At 42.0% G+C, this 19,275-nt stretch overlaps 1 protein-coding gene across 2 annotated transcripts in view; it reads right to left on the bottom strand.

Moving 5' to 3' along the window:
* Positions 1 to 19,275, bottom strand: part of fut8b (fucosyltransferase 8b (alpha (1,6) fucosyltransferase)) — an 88,319-nt gene that overhangs the window by 23,985 nt on the left and 45,059 nt on the right. For both annotated transcript variants that reach the window (XM_044377397.1, XM_044377396.1), the window contains 3 exons: positions 16,663 to 17,269; positions 7,017 to 7,135; positions 5,797 to 5,959 (listed from right to left, as the gene is read on the bottom strand). In XM_044377397.1, the coding sequence (XP_044233332.1) occupies positions 5,797 to 5,959; positions 7,017 to 7,135; positions 16,663 to 16,865 (485 nt within the window). In that variant the 5' untranslated portion in view covers positions 16,866 to 17,269. The remainder of the gene's footprint in view (positions 1 to 5,796; positions 5,960 to 7,016; positions 7,136 to 16,662; positions 17,270 to 19,275) is intronic.

Here is a 19,275-nt window from a genome sequence, read left to right as displayed (position 1 = left end):
CCACTCCTCATCCATCAAATGTAATAACTAACAGCCTACATTCATTTACAAAGAGCAAAACTAAATCTCAGAAGGGTTGGTACTTTGGAACTTTTCTTTCAGACTGTAGTTAAACATACTGCATTGGTGCTAGATGGTAATATGAATACACTCTCGAAGATGACGAAATATATGACCTTATGTCCTCAGCTATCACATCAACAACTCTGTCATGTCCTTCAAGTTCATTCTAGCGGTGGTCATTCTGAATGTGAGACAAGGATTCAGTTACAAGGTCATGGTTGTGATGCAAATAAAAAGGGGATGGGAGATCAGAGAGAGAGGTTTGTAGAGTATTTACAACTATCCACAGGTTTTTGTCAATACAACTAACAAGCTCACACACACAATCACACAACCAGAAATGTATTTCAAATGCTGCTTTTGCATCCAGTAAAGTCAATTAAAATTCATTGTAAAGTCTGGAAGAGAAAGATGTTTGCTTTACTAAAGTGTTGGGACATATGACAATATGTACCATGAGATGACAGAAGGTTCCCATTGCTCTCTGGTAGAGGTCTTCATGGATCTACTCAAAGTTCAAAGTAACTGAGACCTGATCCAGGACCTGAGTCGGACTGAGTCCAAATGATATTCAGTCTAATCAGATGGGAGTAGGTTCTCACTGTATTGCTGTGGGTCTCAGGTTTGTGCATCAATAATGTATGTAATACCCGAGTGGACTCTGAGCGCACTCACCATCAGCTTTGATCACATGGTGCATCATAATCATCAAGAGAAAAATGTGTTTGTAGAGGTGAGATGGAGAGTGTGAACTGTAAAGTGCAGAGAAAAAAATAACATGTATTTCTACTTTTGCTACTTGATTATCCTCAAGTCCCTTTAGTATTGGCTCTCTTTTTTGAAAATAAATGTATCCATCAAGTTCAGGAAGGTTTTCAATGGGTCCGTTTCAGATTGGGCTGAACATTTTGGACCTGTAAAGACCTCTAAACTCTGGCTGTAGCGGGTAATTGAGACCGTTGCAAATCAGAACTGAGCAGGACTGCTTTAGGGTAATACTGAATTTACAAGAGTCTTGGATTTACCAATGTACTCCCTTGATTTTTCAGTTTAATTTACTGGATCAGCTAAAAAACAGACATTCCCACCTGGTGATTTTAATACATAAACTGTTTCTGAGTTGCATTTCTGGAAAATGTACTACAGTATATCACAGCACATCAAAGCAAAATTGCATACATCATTATAGAAGATGTTATCGCCCACCCCTACTAGAACATGCAGAGAAGTTATGTCTACATGACCTTGACTAAGTGAACTTGAATAATTTATATGCTCCAACTTGTGTATTTGCATATCTTGCATACAGAGCTGCCTTTGACCTTACTTCTGTCAAGACATCACGCCTTTCTTTTGTTGTCTATCCTCCAGAACACATAGAATAATTAAACTAAGCCTCTGCTTATCATGTGATTTCCTGGAGACAAAAATTCACAAACAAAAATTACAGCTACGTTATAGTGAACTTGTGAATCATGTGATTTGTGCGGCTAGATTGTGGAGCCAACAAAAGTTTCCCACAATACCGAGCAACGCTTTGAGCACCAGACAGCATGTTAACAGTGTACTGTGTGTTAAACATTACCGAGGCTCAACATGCTTTAAAGTTATTTATAGAAAAAAAGTGTTGTTTCTGTCACGCCGACTGACAACAACGGCGTCTTTCTGGTTATCTTGCTCTTTCTTGGATTAAGTCTGCCATCTGCAAGTCTCTGACAGCGAATTTGTGTACATGTCACACACTGCCAAATATCGTGACCATCCACTTACAAACATGCCCGAGAGCTCTGACATGTGCAGCTAAGGGCAGATGCAAACACATCTAACACATACACACACACACTTATGCAAGCTTAATTTATTACTCACTTCTTTGACCCAAATCAGTCACATCCTGTGTGACTGAGAGTTCTTATGCATATATTCAGTAGCTCATGCAAACACGCACACACACACACACACAAACGTACCATGTCCCATTTCAACAGTGCAGCATGGTGAAAAGTGCTGTTCTCCACAGCTAAGACAGTATCATTACTCATTGTCCCATTTTGAAGCTGGAACCACAGTGTGTGAACAGATGTCAAACTCCCTTCCAGTAGCGCGCGCAGGGGAGCCATCACCGACCCTCTGCGGGAAGGAAAAGCAAACCTCGCTGGCCGCAAAACGTAACGAGAAGGAATCAACAGACAAGCCCCTGAAGGGTTTGGCAGCAAGACGGGGAAACACCACCCAGCCATGAAGTCCTGCATATGTATTGGGGCTTTGTATGCTGTATGTAAGTATGTGTGTGTGGTCTTGCGCTCATGTGAAGCTTGTGGGCTTCCCCGGTACTTCTGATTGGCTTAAACTGCAGACGTCGAGGCTGCAGCCGCTGGGCTTGGCGGCCAAGCAAAGCAGCTGTAAGTACCGATTTGCTGCACCAATCGGAGAGCAATTACAAGGATTCAGGTTTACATTACAGTACTTTACCAGCCCAGGTGAGACAGAGGATGGGCAGCAGTGGGGGGGAAAGACAAAGGTTCTTTTTCACTGGCTTATAGGTCTATAGTGTGCTGTTCTACGACATGGTGTGAGTCATTTTGTGGATATTAAGCAGGAACGGTGAGTTTATTCAGTTTTAAACTCAACTTCAAACTCAACTCTGACTGTTTTTGTGTCTTGTTCTACCTAGAATATTACACCTTCAGTCATGGGTCCAATCCATCCTGTTGTAGCAGTGTTTTATACTGTATGTTGGGATTCACCTTTAGACTTCATTGTTACAGTATATAGTTTTTCATTTTCATTTCAGTTTTCAGTATGGGATTGGACATTTTTCCTCCTGATCTTGTTGGTTATAAATATCGCAATAAACATATATTTTAGTTTCTTTCTTTATTGTTTATTTACTCCAGGCTTTTTTAATTTAGTGAGGATGGTCATTTCTAAAGGTATAATGAGATAACACTGCATATGTTTGCAGTATGTAATGTGTAATGAGTACATGGAGTAACAGGTAGTAGTCAGTGGTAGACATCTTGAATGTTGTTTCCAATAGTAGTCAGTTAAGACTGTCAGATGTTTTACAGGTAGATTAAAACTGCAACAATTAGTTGATACATTCATAATCACCGTTTTGATTATTGATTAAGTACATGTGTGTCAAAATTTTCTGGTGTTCTTACTCCTTTAAGATAATAAACTAAAAATCTTTAACAAAACAACATATCTGAAAACATCACTGTAGGCGTTAGGAACATTTCTCACAATTGACTGTTAAAGATTGAAAAACAAAGGATGGTCAGACTGATCACTAATGAAAATAATTGTTCGTTGCATTCCTAAAGTAGATCAGTAGTGGGTTGAGATTATAAGTTTATTTTAGTAGATGAGGTTCCCCTCTGCCTATTATAGCTTTAATAGCTTTTTAATTATATCTTTAACAATTATGGCTGTTTAAATTCCCATTTTTTAAGCACTGAACTTTTAACTATGAAACTCAACTACATTATTTTAGCTCAGTTTCATTGTTCTCACCCAACACTTGGTATCATAATAGACAGTGATACTGTGTTTTATTACAGTATACACTATGTTCAGTTATGATACATTCTTTTGTAGATGCAGAGGTGTTCTTCATTTTCTGTTGCAGACATTTGAACTCTGAACGGTTATAAAACTATGTACAAGAATCTCTTCATAATGTAGTGATCATTTTCATAAGGTGAGCAGGTAAGTACTTGCACACTTTTTTTAATGTGCTACATTTATATTTTACTTAGGAAATTTACAAGACAAGGACTCTTACCCCATTCCTGAGCAGAATCTAAATGAAAGAGCATTTATTTCGAGTCAAACATTTCATTGCTCTTTCCACCTCTGCCCCTATCTGTGCTGACTCTCTCAGCCTTTGCCTGCAGCACATACAAAGAAATCTGGAGGGCTTAGAAAGTGAATGCATGTGAAAGTCTGTGAGTATTTGTGTATGTGTGTGAGTCTATGCCTGTCTGTGTGTATGGGGTGAGGAATCAGTCTTTGGAAAGCTGCTCAGGAAGCGATGAGTAAGACAATGGGCCCTGTAAGCCACTTCAGCAGGATTACAATGAAACACTTGGCTAAGTGACACCAGGCCTTTCTTCATTCGGCTGTGTGGAAGCCTGCCATCCAGAGGACAGCAAGGGTGTGTCTCTAACCTTTGCCCTTTGTCTCTTAGCAACTGCTGCAAGTACTGCCTTCAAGGCCTCTTGTAAAAAAAAAATGTCCTAGTTTCAACTTTTGACATAATCAGTAGGCAGCAGTGCTAAACAGAAGCCTGCGAGTCTCTTATCAACACTGAATGCATTAAGAAGAAATGAGGAAAGATTAAATATACTGATACACTTATGTACAGGACTCTTAGCTGTTTCTTAGGCAGTAGAATATCCATACAAGCAGGACTACAACTAATGATTATTTTCATTAATGATTAATCTGTCTTTTTTTTTAAACTTTAAGATTAACTGCTTGTTTAGTCTATAAATTAAAAAATGTCTGCGTCTTCTGTTAAGGTTCACAGCCTATCCCAGCATGCATTAGATAAGAGGCGGGGTGCGACATAGACAGGCTACCAGTCTATCACAGTACTGACACACACACGCATAACACACGGTGCTGTGTCAAGCTGTATCATCAGAAGGATTTGAATTATTTTGGCTGATCAAACTTCCTCTCAGGACTTTAAGGGAGTGTACAGACTGAGCTTGTTTGACATCTCACTGAGTCTCCCTTTAGCTTTGTTGCACCTGTGAGGGCGGGACGAATTACACCTTTATTATCCTTATCAGTACATGGAGTCAAGTGATGTCACGAAATTACCAGCATAGCTCCGCCCACCTCCAACCTGGTCAGGGGTGTGATCAGCCAGAGTATGTGAGGGCCTTTCAATGTTTGAACATGGCTGATGTGAAACCAGAATTTCAGTTTTTTATACCTTACTATGAGAAATATTAACCAGAGCCAAACGTTCTAAAATATCTAATTTTGTCTAAACGCAAGCAAGAACTTAAATGAAATAGTCAACATAACAAAGGCCAAATTATGATTCAAAACAGGAAGTATCTGATCAGAGAATAAGTGAAGAAGATTATTAATCTGATGAAGCATTCAATGCATTCTCTGTGCTGCGGATACACTTAAGTCACCACCAATAAACTACTGAGGTTCAGTACCCAGCCCTATACTGTACATAACAGCTGTGCCAGCTGAATGCTCAGTAAAATGAATTAAGCCAATGATGTCACTAGCCAACATATTGGTGATTTGTGAGACAGAACATCATTTTGAACACGGAACAGAATTATACAAACAAATGAAGCTCTTCGGAGGCTTTCAGACCACTATTTATGAAGGGTTTATATCTACTAATGAAAAATATGCCCTTAAAGAGTAAAATGTCTCAATATTTGCTGGGGGGTGTTGTTTTATGACATGTTCAATATTGTCTCTAATTTTTTTATGCATGGTAAATCCTAGAAAAACACATAAGCAGACATTCATTCTCACATTCACACCTGGGGGCGATTCAGCGTTTCAAAAATCACCAACGTGCATGACTTTGCACTGCGGGAGTAAACCAGGGGGAACTCTACACAGAAGGGCCCCGCCAGGTGTGCTTTGCCTAGATTTGCCACAGATTTAAAATCCTTGTGGAACGTTTTTGACATTTCCACCTGTGATCTTTTCCCTCGTGTTTTTAAGCGACGATATGCCCACCTCTCCTGGTGTCCCAAGTCCTGGAGGAGCGTGTCGGCGTACTTCTGCCTCTCGCTGGGCTCAGCGTTGGCCAATTTCTTCACCTCGCTGCGAACAAAATACCAAAACTCCTTAACGCCGTTCTCCACCCTCCTCCGCAGCTCCTCCTGAGTGGGCCCGGGTCCTGCAGGGGGGTGAGAAAGAACAGCTCACAACAAAACATACTGTAACAAAAGATACTCAGCTGGTGTGACATTTGAGGCACAGGTATGATCTAAAACTACGAATCTAAGACTAAAACTTCAAAGCACCTCCGTGGGAATACAGCTAGGAGGAACAAGGATGCCAAAAGGTCTTTAGGAATGTTTGCGCAATAGATTATGTCGGCTTCGGGCTAATGGCACAAAGCAACATTTCGGAATATAACCATTAAAATTTCCTTCTTTCATTCTGTGTCCCTGGGTGTTGCTTTGACCTCATTAAGACGCACTTGATCACTGCTTTTGTGCCTCATAACTCTCTCTCATGTGTTTTTCTCGCACAGTTCTAACAACAGGAAGGAACTCTACACCCCACCCGAGCCAAACAATGTGGAGTAACCCACATGGATAACACAGCTGCCTGCTCTGGTTTCTGCCGAGGGAAACAAAAAAAAAAAAAAAAAAAAAATCGAGGGAAGGGAAGAACAGCCTCAAGCAGGAGGAGATGGTGGTGGAGTTCGTTTTTTTTTTTTTTTTTTTTTACCTTCCTATCTTGCACTCTCTTTTCTCTCCTCCCTCCCTCCCTTGGTGGAAAAAAGCTGGAGGGTATTTTTAGCTTTTTCTTCCCCTGCGGCAAGATGGAAAGGCTGACCCTGTGCTGCCCTCCACGCTCACATGTCCTTTATTTTCTCTCTGTCTGTCTCTTTCCTCTCTCCTCTCTCTCTCTCTCTCTCTGTCCTATTCTGCCATTGGGGCATTCACACTGCTTCCACTTCATTCACACATTCCCCGCTCACCTGACAGCTTTCCTGCCCCTCTGACCACTGCTTAGAGTGGCAAATACACACATAACCCTGCTCAATCCGATGGTGGGGCTCCGCCATCATCGCTGCTGAGGTACGGCAGGCTCAAAAAGGGACGCTGACTGGTTTCATATCATATATTCAACCCCAACTCCTTCAAAAATCAATCCTTTCATATCTTTCAAGCTCTGTGCCGAACCCTTCCCTGCAACTTTTTCGGTGGCCCTGCCCAGCTTACCATCTCCAGTGAGTTTCTGGAAGCTGTGGATCTTTTGTTTGGCTCTGGTTAGCTGGTCCTCAAGGGAGCGCAGTTTCCCTGCGGCCAGGGACCCAGCTTCTGCCTGACCCTCTGGTATCCTGTGAGCAAAAGACACAAGGAGAGGTTGTGATGGGTGAGCATGGACGCGTGTGTACATCGATGGCAGGAGAGGAGTTCAAAAAATTCTATTCTGCAGAAATACAATGCTGACATTGTAAAACTGACATCCAAGTAAACAAAAAATCTAGAGATTTGGGAAGTATAACTGAATTAAAATGCACTCAGTTTAGTGCTGCAAGTAATGATTGCTTTCATCATTGAAGAAGAAGCTATCAATATTTTTTGGATAATTTAATGAACTAGAAAAAATGATGCCAAGTTGACATCTTAAAATTGCTTATTTAGTCTGGATTTAAAAATAAAAAACAAACAAAAAAAAAACATGCACAAATATTACATTTACAATCATTACATTAACTACTCAATCATTGAAATTGCTGTCAATCCGTTTTCTGTTGACTGCTCTGTTTTCAGCACTGGCTCAATGTAAAAGTTACTTTATTACAAACTGGAGTAGAAAACAGTTCAAACTGGAGCAATCCCACAATTTTATTGCCCTTATTTTGGCCAGAACCACAAATGAATTAGTATGAGACAGACACCATTTAAAGTGAGCTGCACCACGATGGTGATGATGATGATCGACTGAACTATAGCCGATTGATTTTTTTCTTCTCGACTCAGACACCAACATCAACCATTCCTGCACCACTCGCCAGATTGTAATTAGTCTTTCCTCATGATTTTTAATCTGGAGAAACATGAAAGCCGTTCTGAAAATGTCAAATTCCTCTTAAACTATCCACCCAAATCTATGTGAGGAAGCAGCCCACAAGGTTGCAGGATCCTGCTTCATTTTTTATCTTCGACTCGTAGTTTTAATAGTTGTTAACAAGGTGCGGAAGTTTGGAGACGAGAGGCAGCGAGAACGTTTATCACCTAAACATTCATTGATTGAACTGACATGCATAGTATCTTAGTGGGGGTAACTCTTTTCTCATTTAGACGTTCCTAGACTTTAAAGCAGCAATGAAAGCTCTGCTGTGAAGGCTAGCATCTTTAACTGTTAACCATTGAAAGTTATATTTTATTTGCTCAGACACCACAGCGGTAACCTCCTGAAGCCCTGTCTAGGTTTATTTATTTTGAGCTCAACATTATGTACAAAGTACTGAATTACTTTCCATGTTTGCTAGGTCCAGCGCGTCTACCTCTGAACAATACATCCAAGCATTACATCCTGTTAAATCATCCATCGAATACTCAGAATGTCAAATTATGGAGACAAGAAATCCTTGAAATAACATTTTTTGACAGGATTTTGATTTTTTTTAAAAAAAACTATACAGAACTTCAAACAAAAATAAAGTGCATGAAGGTAGCAAAGAAAAGAAAAGCCAGATTACTATTCTCCTTTGGTTCTAACAATGTCAAATTTATAACTGGCCAGTTTATTATACAGCGCTTACATCTGCTAACCTTTAAACTCTATAATGAATACAAATTGAATTTAATGCGGAAAACACAGTATACAAATCAAAACATACTTAGATAGAACTAACATCAATTTAAAAAAAAAATAACTGCATCTAAATCAAAGCTATTCCACTGCAGTAAATAGATTAAACATCATTTGTTACTGTACTGTGACCATTTGTCAGTGGCCACTGCGGAAAACCCCTCTCATGTTCCACATGCTGCATTAGTGCTGCAATGACCACGGTGGTCTGTTCTGTCTTACATGTGTGAAGAACTGAAAAGGTCTATTGTCAAACACAACATGTAGGTCACACACAACTGTTCATTCCTTCCTGCTTGCCACTGAGCCACATAGATATCAATAGATCTTTATATATATATATATATATATATATATATATATATATATATATATATATATATATATATATATATATATATATATATATATATATATATATATATATATATGTCTTTTTCTTGATAAAATGTGTGAATGGATGACAGATGTGTGCTCCAGGATCATATTTAGAAGGCTTAGCAAATATACTCATATTTGAAATTGCATTTGTGCAGCCTTTTAGTCCATTTACTCACATTAATGCAATGAGCTATTTTCAAGTGCATATATATATATATAAACTAATCTGTGTTGAAATGATCTATGATCAGTATTTTGTTAATTATGGCTACATGATAAATACAAAGATTTAAATCAGCTCAGTCTCAGTGAACTGAATAACGACTGCCTGCATGTAATGAAGACACAAATGAGCGCTCTGACATGCTCAGAACACAGAGTTCGAATTAGCCGAGGAGTAAAAAAAAGAAGTGCCACTGACATTATACCGAATCAATTCCTCTACATAAAACTATTTAAAAAGGAATATGTTCGAATGCACAGGGGCATTGGTGAAGTGCTGCAAAGGCCATGTTAATGAGTCATCAAGGCATGCAAACTCAATTTGCTCCCTGAGTGAGGAACATCAGTCGCTGGCAGGCATAAAGATGAGACTTTTAAAGTTGCAACAGCTCTTCTTGCTGCACAACTCCCCCTTCATTGCTCAAGCCCCAGTAGCCGAGAAGCCCTGGCCTCCCACTTCACTGAGCACTAACTGAGCATTGTGCTTCAAAGCCGTGGAAATAACTGTGGAGAAAAGGGAGGATATTTTACCTCCTACATTATGTAAGTGATGGTCACGGATATTCATATATGACTTAAATTCATGTTTGCTTCCTTTGTGAAATCTGTGGCGTGTCAATTTCAGCTCCCTGACATAGATCATTTGAAATAAGACCCAGGTACATTTCCTTTCCGAGTACTAGCTCCACTATCTAGTATCAGAACTAAGCCTGTTCAAACAATCTTCACCACAATCTCTTAAAAGCCACACCCCAACCTGCTAGTTACACCATTGTACAGGAAGTAGGACTGTTTCCTCTGTGACTTCATTTCCCAGGGGTTTTATATACTCCTTAAAGTGTAACATAAAGCAACACGATATCTCCTTGAACAAGGCAGAAGAAGTAGGCCAGACCAGCACAGGCTAATGAATACAGACATGGTACAGAGGTTAGCTAACATCCTCCAAAGAGACATAAACTGCTGAGACACAATGCTGTTGCAGGCAAAACACAAGCATCCCCAACCTAGATACGCTGATATAAAATACATCCAAACACTCAGCGGTTTCAAAACCCACAGATACACACATACACAGGAAGGAGGCAAATGCCGTATACAAATACACAAATGATCCCTGACGGTATCTCTAGAGGACCTGAAGCAGAGACTAGACAAAGCAGCTGGATTCAACAGTGTCTTAATCAAACGATACAAGAGACGTAACAGATGAGAAAAACTCTGACTCAGGGGAGGCGGGGCAGGAAAGTGGGGAGGGGGGGGGGGGGCGACACTGAGGAGTAAAAGACAAGCTATGAAAGCACAGGGTGATGAGCCCCACTGGCACTAAGCACTGAGCCAGATAGCAGGTGAGGTTCAGCATGCAACCCAGTTTCCTCTGAAATGCTGCCCCAGCTGTCGCTCCATTGGCTCCCGCCCCTACACCCGGTAACCATGGAGTTCACTGGGTGATCAGAGCCGGGCGGAGCAGTTTGAATGGTGGGGGCCTGGGTGCCACTGCAGCGCATACATATTTCCGTGGTGTGATTTAATACACTCTGGTTGACTTCAATAGAAAACCCACGTGCTGACCTGGAAATCCATACATATGGATGGAGATGTAAAGTGTTCTGGGAGGTGTAGATGAAAGAGGGCTACATGAATGCAATTTGCCTTCATGTTGAGAAGGAACTTGGATTTAATGTTTCTATATATGAATGTGTGCATGTCCTGTGATGCATCAAGGACTTGACTGACACAATCTAGCCTTTCCTGGGAAACTCACTGTGTGTCACACCAAATCACTTGACTCCAATAAGTCAAGCTAATAAACCACGGGAATGTGGCAGTGGGAAAAGGCAAGTAAACATCATCAATGGGTGGAAAAGTCTGGTATAACCATGATAACCAGCTACCACCGTGCAAAATCGGTTTGAAGGGCCTATAAGGAAAGCTAGATATGTTTGGTGACAATGCTACCTCCATACATAATGTTTGAATGTGTTATATTCTATATGTACTACAGTAGAAGTGTGTATCTGTTGTGTTTGTGAGAATATGTCAAATCAGTTTTTGTTGTCTCCTTCCTCTCCTGTATCCATGTTGTGACCACTGATTCAAACAGTATAATCCCGGGTAAACTGATTCTGAATGGTGCATTCTTGCTTTGCATGCTTCAGTGCCTCAACACATCCAGAGTGAGCCAGCTCTGCCTTGAGTCCTACTTGACAGAGATGTCCCGACCACAGACAGCTCCCACAATGGGACTAGTGTGTGCGGTAGTCAACCTTCCCTCGCCGAGCCTGAGCGACGGCTGGGTCGATGGGAGCTCAGGTCTGGTAGCGGCGGCGGCGGCATCTGTTTGGTTGGGCTGCAGTGGCCGCACATTACAGGATAAATTAATCCTCTCGCTGTCTCTTCACACATGGGTAGACAGGGGGCCTTATCACACCTACAACTACACGAGGCTCTCTCAACGGTTTTCATTTACATTTTATACGGTACATGAAAGATAGAGCCCCAAATGAAGCAGATATGTGCAATAAAGGACCACGTGTAGAAAAAAAAAAAAAGCTAATGTAGCCGGAAGCAAACTGGCAAACACACAAGGGCACATAGACAGAGAGTAATTGAGGTCTAGTGGTCAACGGCCTGCGCCATTAAAAGACAATTCCACTGAAGCATGGCAAAAACAATTTGTCTTAATCTTGCCCCCTTCTCCATCTGTTCTAGATGTGGGTCACATGGTATATGCAAATACTTCTTTGCATTTATTTTAGGGCCTATCAGATGGGAGTGGTTTTTTCCACAGGGCCAACTGAAACAGTTGCACACAAGCTATTGATCTAAGAAAGGGGGCTACACTGCCTTTTATCACCTAGTTCTGGTGGTACTGTGCAATGCGAAACATCTCATCCTGTTGGCGCCAAGGTAGGCCGAAAAAACATGTACAGGAGATTAGTGTGATGACTGTGGTCTCTGCAATTCTTCCCATCCTCATTTTCTATTTCCTCCTTGCGGCTCTTTACTTAGCGCAGTCCTCACGCCATCCATCATGCTCCCTCCCCTCCGCCCCCTCTGCATTGCCCCTGCCCTCCCTCCATCCCTCTGTTGGCATGCCTGGGGGATCGATCAGGTCCTCATCGCTCAGCCCAGCTGTCACTCTCACCCTTCGCTCCCTCCGATGTCACACCATCAGACTGGCGCGTGTCAATGCCTCTGCAGGAGCTGTGGCTTCGTGCCCGAGGTGACTGACAGCTGCGGAGAGGGCGGAGCCAGACAGACTGAGCAACTCGACCCCGTGCTCACCTCTCATTAATGCTGCTGGGTGATTGGTAGGTTGGCAAGCTGCCTGTCACACCGATCACTCAGGATTCACCCTGAATAACTGAATCACTGGACTGACTGTGTAGGCCAGCCAGGTGATACTAATTTGAATCCAAGAGCTGATTGATAGATTGATTCATTTCACATGGTAATTCCATTTGAGCAGGTTGAAAATTTTGCAAATTTGCAATTTGTGATATAGCAAATCAATATCCTGCACAAAGTGCTTCAGCATGACTGTCTCTCCATCACAAAGCAAATGAGACAATATAAACACAATCCCTTCAGGTATGTAATGAATGCACAACACTGCTCATTAACGCACATCCCATCAATCTGGAGCTGCAGTGGTGCGATGACACTAACTAAGTTAAATCCTTCTCTGAACTATAAATCAGCCTGTATGTGGTAGGTTTCTTCTGTGTAACAACTCAACACAAGGGTGTGATTAAGATGAAATAATGTCAGTTTTATGGGTTTGTATCTCTATGAGGCCTCTCATCTAACTAACATGAAAGGAGTCTCTCTGTCTGTCTGTATGTATGTCTGTCCGTTCAACTTCACACTTGGTGGGGGTATTGCTGAGGACCCCAGGAAGTGCAGTGTCAAGTGCGAGCTCTTGAGATCTTTTGTTCCTGGAAATAGCCTGGTCCCAAATAGCTAGCTGTTAGCAATGACAGCAGCCAGTTGATTATCTTACGTTCGCTAATAAGTTGAACACTATTTTTGCTTGAAATGCTCATCCCTAATTGTGTCCTGGGTATCACCATTCAATAGCCCTGACTCTGCTGAATCTGGGAATATAAGACACTTGTTGTAAAAAAGAGCTGAAAAAGGCTAGACTTTCAGAATTAATGCTTTTGTTCCTGGAAATAGCCTGGTCTCAAATAGCTAGCTGTTAGCAATGACAAGGTATAAAAGGTTGAGAATTTTTTTTTTCCTAATGATGATTCATTCTTTCTTTTGAATCATTTCACTTCAGTTAAATGCTATATTTATCTATATTTATTTATTTATATATATTTATTGCCTTTATGAGATTTTTTTACAGTCTTTTCTGCTCATATTTTACCAAGGTTGCCAATATTGCAAAGGGCATTGTATGAAGTTGAAGCTCTGAATAATTGGTATGGCTGTCTGGTGAGTGTTAACACTTGAAATGTTCAACTTACAATTTGAAGTGTGATTTTAACCGGCAGTTTCATCCTCCATTGTGGAAAGTGGACAGCAGTGTGTGTGACATCAGAGTTTAACCACTGACTGTGACATCTAATCTTTGTTGCAGACCACCTTTGCTGATGCTGGAGGGCACTGTATGAAGTTGAAATTCTGAATAACTGGTATGGCCGTCGAACTGTTCGACTTACCGCATGTAAGCAATTTGAAATGTGATTTGTTCTTTGGATGAGCAGCTCTGGAGAAACCTGCAAGCAGCAATACTGGAGGCCAAGTAATTGGCCTGTTCCCGAACAGGCACTGCACTAGTAAAAATGAATGCACTAATGCTAATATTACGTGCTTTGTAGGAAACCAGAGTCAGCAGGATGCTTGCAAAGAACTGGTTCTGCTTCATGTACAACACTGAGAGATTCATGTTCTCAGTCCAAATCTGCAGAACGTGTAAGTCGGTGAATTGGGTTAGGCATGCGTTGAGCTAGTCGATCAGTGAGCTAGTGAGTTGTTACACAGTCAGTCAGTCTGTGACAACCTGCCGGCTGGAGTCTGGCTCAGCGCCATGCCTCTGTCAGCAGTTTGGTGGTGGAGTGAGCCAGAGGAGGACGAGGAGGAGGAGGGAGGTGAAGGAGGAGCGAAACGGGGAACCGTAGGAGGCAATGAATGGAGAAGGGAGGGGCTGTGGCAGGAGATGGGCAGCTCACTAACAGCCTCTTTGCGTCTATTAGGCCTCTAATATAAGGATAAGAGACACTATAGGATGACGCACGGGGTGGAGTTCTCTCCTAGGCCTGTATCAGACTGCTACACACACACACACACACGCATGTACAATGGCACAGAATTGAACAGAGGACAAACCAACCCTTGTCTCTGTCAATAGCTCATAAAGCTTAACCTCAGCAAGCCAGTTGCCTGCATTTGGCTTGCTGTGCTGGATACTTAGCTGAAGCTTAGAGGGACTTGAGAAGGCACTGTAGCACTGCCCTAGTAAACAACTGTGGAGGCCTCAGTCCCAGATCAACAACCGAACTCAATAACAAGCAACAAGCGTGCAGTGTGTCGGGGACCCATCTGGACACTGGTCGACTGAAAGCTGCACTTGTTTTTTATGCCATGAATTCCACCTTTGTTTTTGAGCCAATTTTGAATAATTACAAAAGCAAGGGATTTAATCAGTGACAAGCTGTCTGAAGCAACGTGTGCGCGTGTTTTTCGTGTTTGTGTATGCTGATGAGGGCCCTGCATCAAAGTGAATCGCAATATCACAGACGAGCAGCAATGGCAACATCTAAAGCTCGAGTTCTCTGTTAATATGGCGCACACCAGGACACACAATTGCATTCCATGCACATGCGTGCACACTTGCAGACATACACACCCATACACAGACCTGATGTTTACGTGCGAAAGAGAAACGCTGTCAGCATGCGGCGATAAGAGCAGAATCATCTGTCTCTCTGGTACATATAGCTTGAATGTGTGAAAGATGCTGTGTGGTTAATGGGCTCTTACGATGTGCTACTGTCTGCCAAAATAACACAATAAAATCTGGTGAGGTGTGCGAGTCCATCCATCTTTGTCAAACATCTTTCTGACACTGCTGATCAGCTTTTGATTAAACTTTGTGACAACATTTCTTTAACTACAAGTCACACACAAGATGCTGATTTAATCAGATGCTGATTAAAATTTCACAAATAACTAAAGAAGCAATCATCTCATTGCTGCATTCTGGCATTTGTAAAATTACTCTGATTAGATTACCAGGAGGCTAGAGGGTGTTTTAAATTGCTGCACTGTATTTAATTGCTGGACTGACCAGGCAAGCAAGGGATGTGCATTTCATTAGTTTGTCCAAAAATCTCAGATCCATTTATCAATTCATGACTAAACTTTGGGAAATTATGCATTTTACCACTGCATTCCATAATTTAATGTTACATGGACTGGGCCAAGGAGGAACTGCAAATGCAGATAAAAACTGCAAAACAACTACTACTACTAAATCTTTACTTTGCCATCCATGTAGATGTTTAGAAACGCTTCTGCTTTCTTGCCAATGCCAAGGACAAAAACATGATGTACTGTAGAGTATAATGGAAAATGATGGAATTACATTTTAAGATCAGTGCTGTTGCTTTTGGGCTCAAACTAACTGGAACTATCACTTTTACTATTTATCAATCTGTCAAATATTTTTCATGATTTATTCGTTTAGTCTATGAAATGGTCTTTGACATTTTAACCCTTGATAACGAATTTAAACAATTAGATTACCAAAACTGTTTCTGCTGTAGACTAACAGATGACTTGATTAATTGTTTCTGCACTTATGTTTTTCTTTGTACTGTACTGTTTTAACTGTAGCTTTGAGTTTATTGGGGGTGTCAAGTTTATGAATGATGGTGAGAATTCAGCTGTCACTGTTGGCAGGGTCTTACCTCTCACTGATTATGTTTATGTCAAAACTTGTATCCCAGTGTATTTGTAATTGGGATATGATATTTTCATGGAACATGGAGAAACCTGGTAATATATCATATCCCTCTATATATGATTCTATCTAACAGAACTCAGGTTTCTGACATCCGCATGCAGGTCTTCCTTCCTTTCTAGTTTTCCAACAGAAAACCAGAGCAACAGTAAAGTTTGTTCTCCGCATTGCTGGTGTCAGACTTTCTTTTAAGCATGTATATCATCATATTATTATTATTATTATTATATTATTTTTTGCTTGTTAAGTGAAGCCCTACTACAGAAGTTCAGTTGAAGATGCACAGGGCAGGCGTCAGACACCAGGGTACGGTTTAAGGTTTACAATCACAGTTAACATAAGGTTTACAGAACATTGTGTCAAAACCAAGATGTAATGTAATGTAATGTAAATGCACTGGTAAGTAAAAATCTTGTTGGTGTTCAGTGTTGGCACACACAAGCAACTTTATAACAGTTTTCTGTTACCTGAGCGATTCGGCCATGCGCCGCAGGTCTTCATTCTGCTGCTTGAGCCGCTCCAGCTTTGCCAAGATCTTGGAGAGCTCCCGGCTGGACCGTTCTGGGTGCTCGCTGTCCCTCACCAAGTGACCACCAATGTAGAAGAGCAGCGTGCCCCAGGCCAACAGCACCAGGGTAATCCAACGCCATGAACCCGCCCAGGGCCGCATGGTTCAACCACACCCACCCGAAAATGCCTCTTGGTGTGCCTGTACACCCACCGACCCACCGGCGTGCCTGCCGGATGTGCGCACACGCTCTGTGCCCCGTCACCACAAGTGCCACAGTGCCAACCTTGGCATCGGCATCTTTGCAGGGATATTATACAGCGAATGACAGATGAGAGGGTGATGCGCGCGTTTCTGGCTCAGGAGTGTATAAGAAAAAGCGGGGGCGTTATCCAGCGATCAACCACCTTTCTCCTGTGTGTGCTAAAGCATGGCTTAGATGTCTGTCTTCTGACGGCCTGATTGGTGTCCTCTCCTCTCCACCCAGCTCTGTGTTGGCCGGCTTATCCCAATCTGCCTCACTGATTTCTTACAGTCCCACGGGATTCTTTTACTGGAGTTGTGTCCTGCAGAAACAAAGAAAGACATGAGAGTTAGTTCAGCTTATACAAAAAAAAAAAAAAAAAAGTGTTGTCATGCAACTACTTTAAGTGCTTGTTGAGCAAACAGAGACAAATTAAAATAATTGAAGAGCAAGGCCAGTAATCCACCTTGGCAGATAAACAGACATGCCTCATACAGTGCCATACAGAGACAGAGCACAGGGCAGACAGACTGACAGATACAGCCAAGATGCTGCTGACTGGTCCCGACATAACCCTGTCTCAGCAGACTACAGGATTGATCATCATGACACTGCAATTTGCATTTACATAGTGATGTGCGGTCCCCGTGCTATGCTGCAATGCTGTTGAGGCAGGACAGGGATGCTCCACTTTCTACGTCTTGCCTGCTTGCACGTTACACAAACACACACTTCCATTGATGCACACACTAGTCGCTCCAAAGTACAGTACAAGCAACCACACGAACAAGAATATATCTTTTATTTTCTCGACATCGCACACCACATCTTCAACCGGTCTACCGCAACCCACTTCCAACGTTTCCTCCCTACATTTTTAGTTAAAGCGCCTCTAAGCCCGACATTTAATGGATTTGTTTGGAGATAGCTGTATCACACAAATGTTCTTCCCAACCATTTTTCCTCCTTCCCAAGCAACCCGCTGCCATCCTCGTAGCCTCCGTGACAGAATGCAACATTGTCAAGGTGATACGGTGAGTTCAATGGAGCAGAGGGAACGAAAAATCCCTGGATCATCACTTCCCTTCATCCCAAAGCAGCGGGGGAGAGGGAGATGGACTCGTGCCGGGTTTATAAAGCAACCTTCGCTGTCAACTCCCCAACAAAGCCCTGCCACGCAACTGAGACTAGTCGTGTGATGGGATGAAGACTGGCAGGTGTGTGCGTGTGTGTGTGTGTGTGTGTGCGCGCAATATTCAAGTGTGTGTGCATGCGTGCTATCATCTCTTGAGTGTGTACCACAGCGCACTGGAATAATGCCAAGCATCTGAGACTTGATGTGAGTGGTGGTGGGGTGGGGTTGATTGACACGTCGCAGTGTCTCTGGTGGTTCTGCCTGTGAGCGTTCAAGACAGAGGAAAGTGTTCCTTCTGGGGTTTGCCTGGCAGCACAGAAGTAGGTTAACAGTAGCTCATCATGTTTACCATGGCAGCATAGTTGATATGTAGGACATAAATGGTGCCATGCTGTAATACCATAGAGACTGTTCATGCTTCGCTGCTGCAAACTGCCCAGAATGCAGCAGCTGAGGTCATGGAAACAATGAGGTGCAAACTATTCTCCTTCATTTCTTATTGAAAGATGCGGGATTGCTGAAATCTGTGCAGACGGTTCTTCTTTGCTGGTGCTGTTGTGACTAACCTAGGCTGACACAGTGGTGGCTCCTCTTTATGCATGCAGGGCAAGGATGTGCTGAGCTGTGTTTTATTATGGAAAATAAGAGCTGCAAGAGGGTAGCACTCCACTAGCTAATGCACGACTGGGACTTTACTAAAAGGCAGGCTGCAAAAACCCTTGTCACTGTGTTTGAGGAGCTATAATGAGGTTTGTGTTCAGTAGACTAAAACTGATAAATATAAAACAGTTGGATGAGGCAGGCAAGCGCTGCCAATAGGATATGGAAAAATTTGAGATAACACTTTTAGCTAGAGCTGCTCTACTGTACTTATACTTGAAAGTCAATTTAACCTAGTAATGTATTACAGGTATAATAATAAAACTTGGACGTGCAAATATTGGCCAACATCTGACTGTGATATTGGTCAAGATAATAGAGCTAAAAGCTAATATTTGTTTTAACACCTGTTTAGAACAAACCCAGTAAGAGCAAATCAGTTTTATTTAAAAGGGCAAGCCACTGATTTTATACATAAAGGTCAGTTTATTTTTGTCATGGAGAGTGCTTCTTAGCCTGTGAAAACAGTTGTATAATGTCTTTTGTGGCTCTGTAGGGAGCTTTTAAAGTCTGAGAAAATAACCCTGAGGATA

This window comes from Thunnus albacares, chromosome 16, assembly GCF_914725855.1.
Source record: "Thunnus albacares chromosome 16, fThuAlb1.1, whole genome shotgun sequence".
Taxonomy (NCBI): domain Eukaryota; kingdom Metazoa; phylum Chordata; class Actinopteri; order Scombriformes; family Scombridae; genus Thunnus; species Thunnus albacares.
The sequence above is the reverse complement of the archived record's forward strand: the minus strand, read 5'-3'. Positions and strand labels throughout refer to the sequence as shown.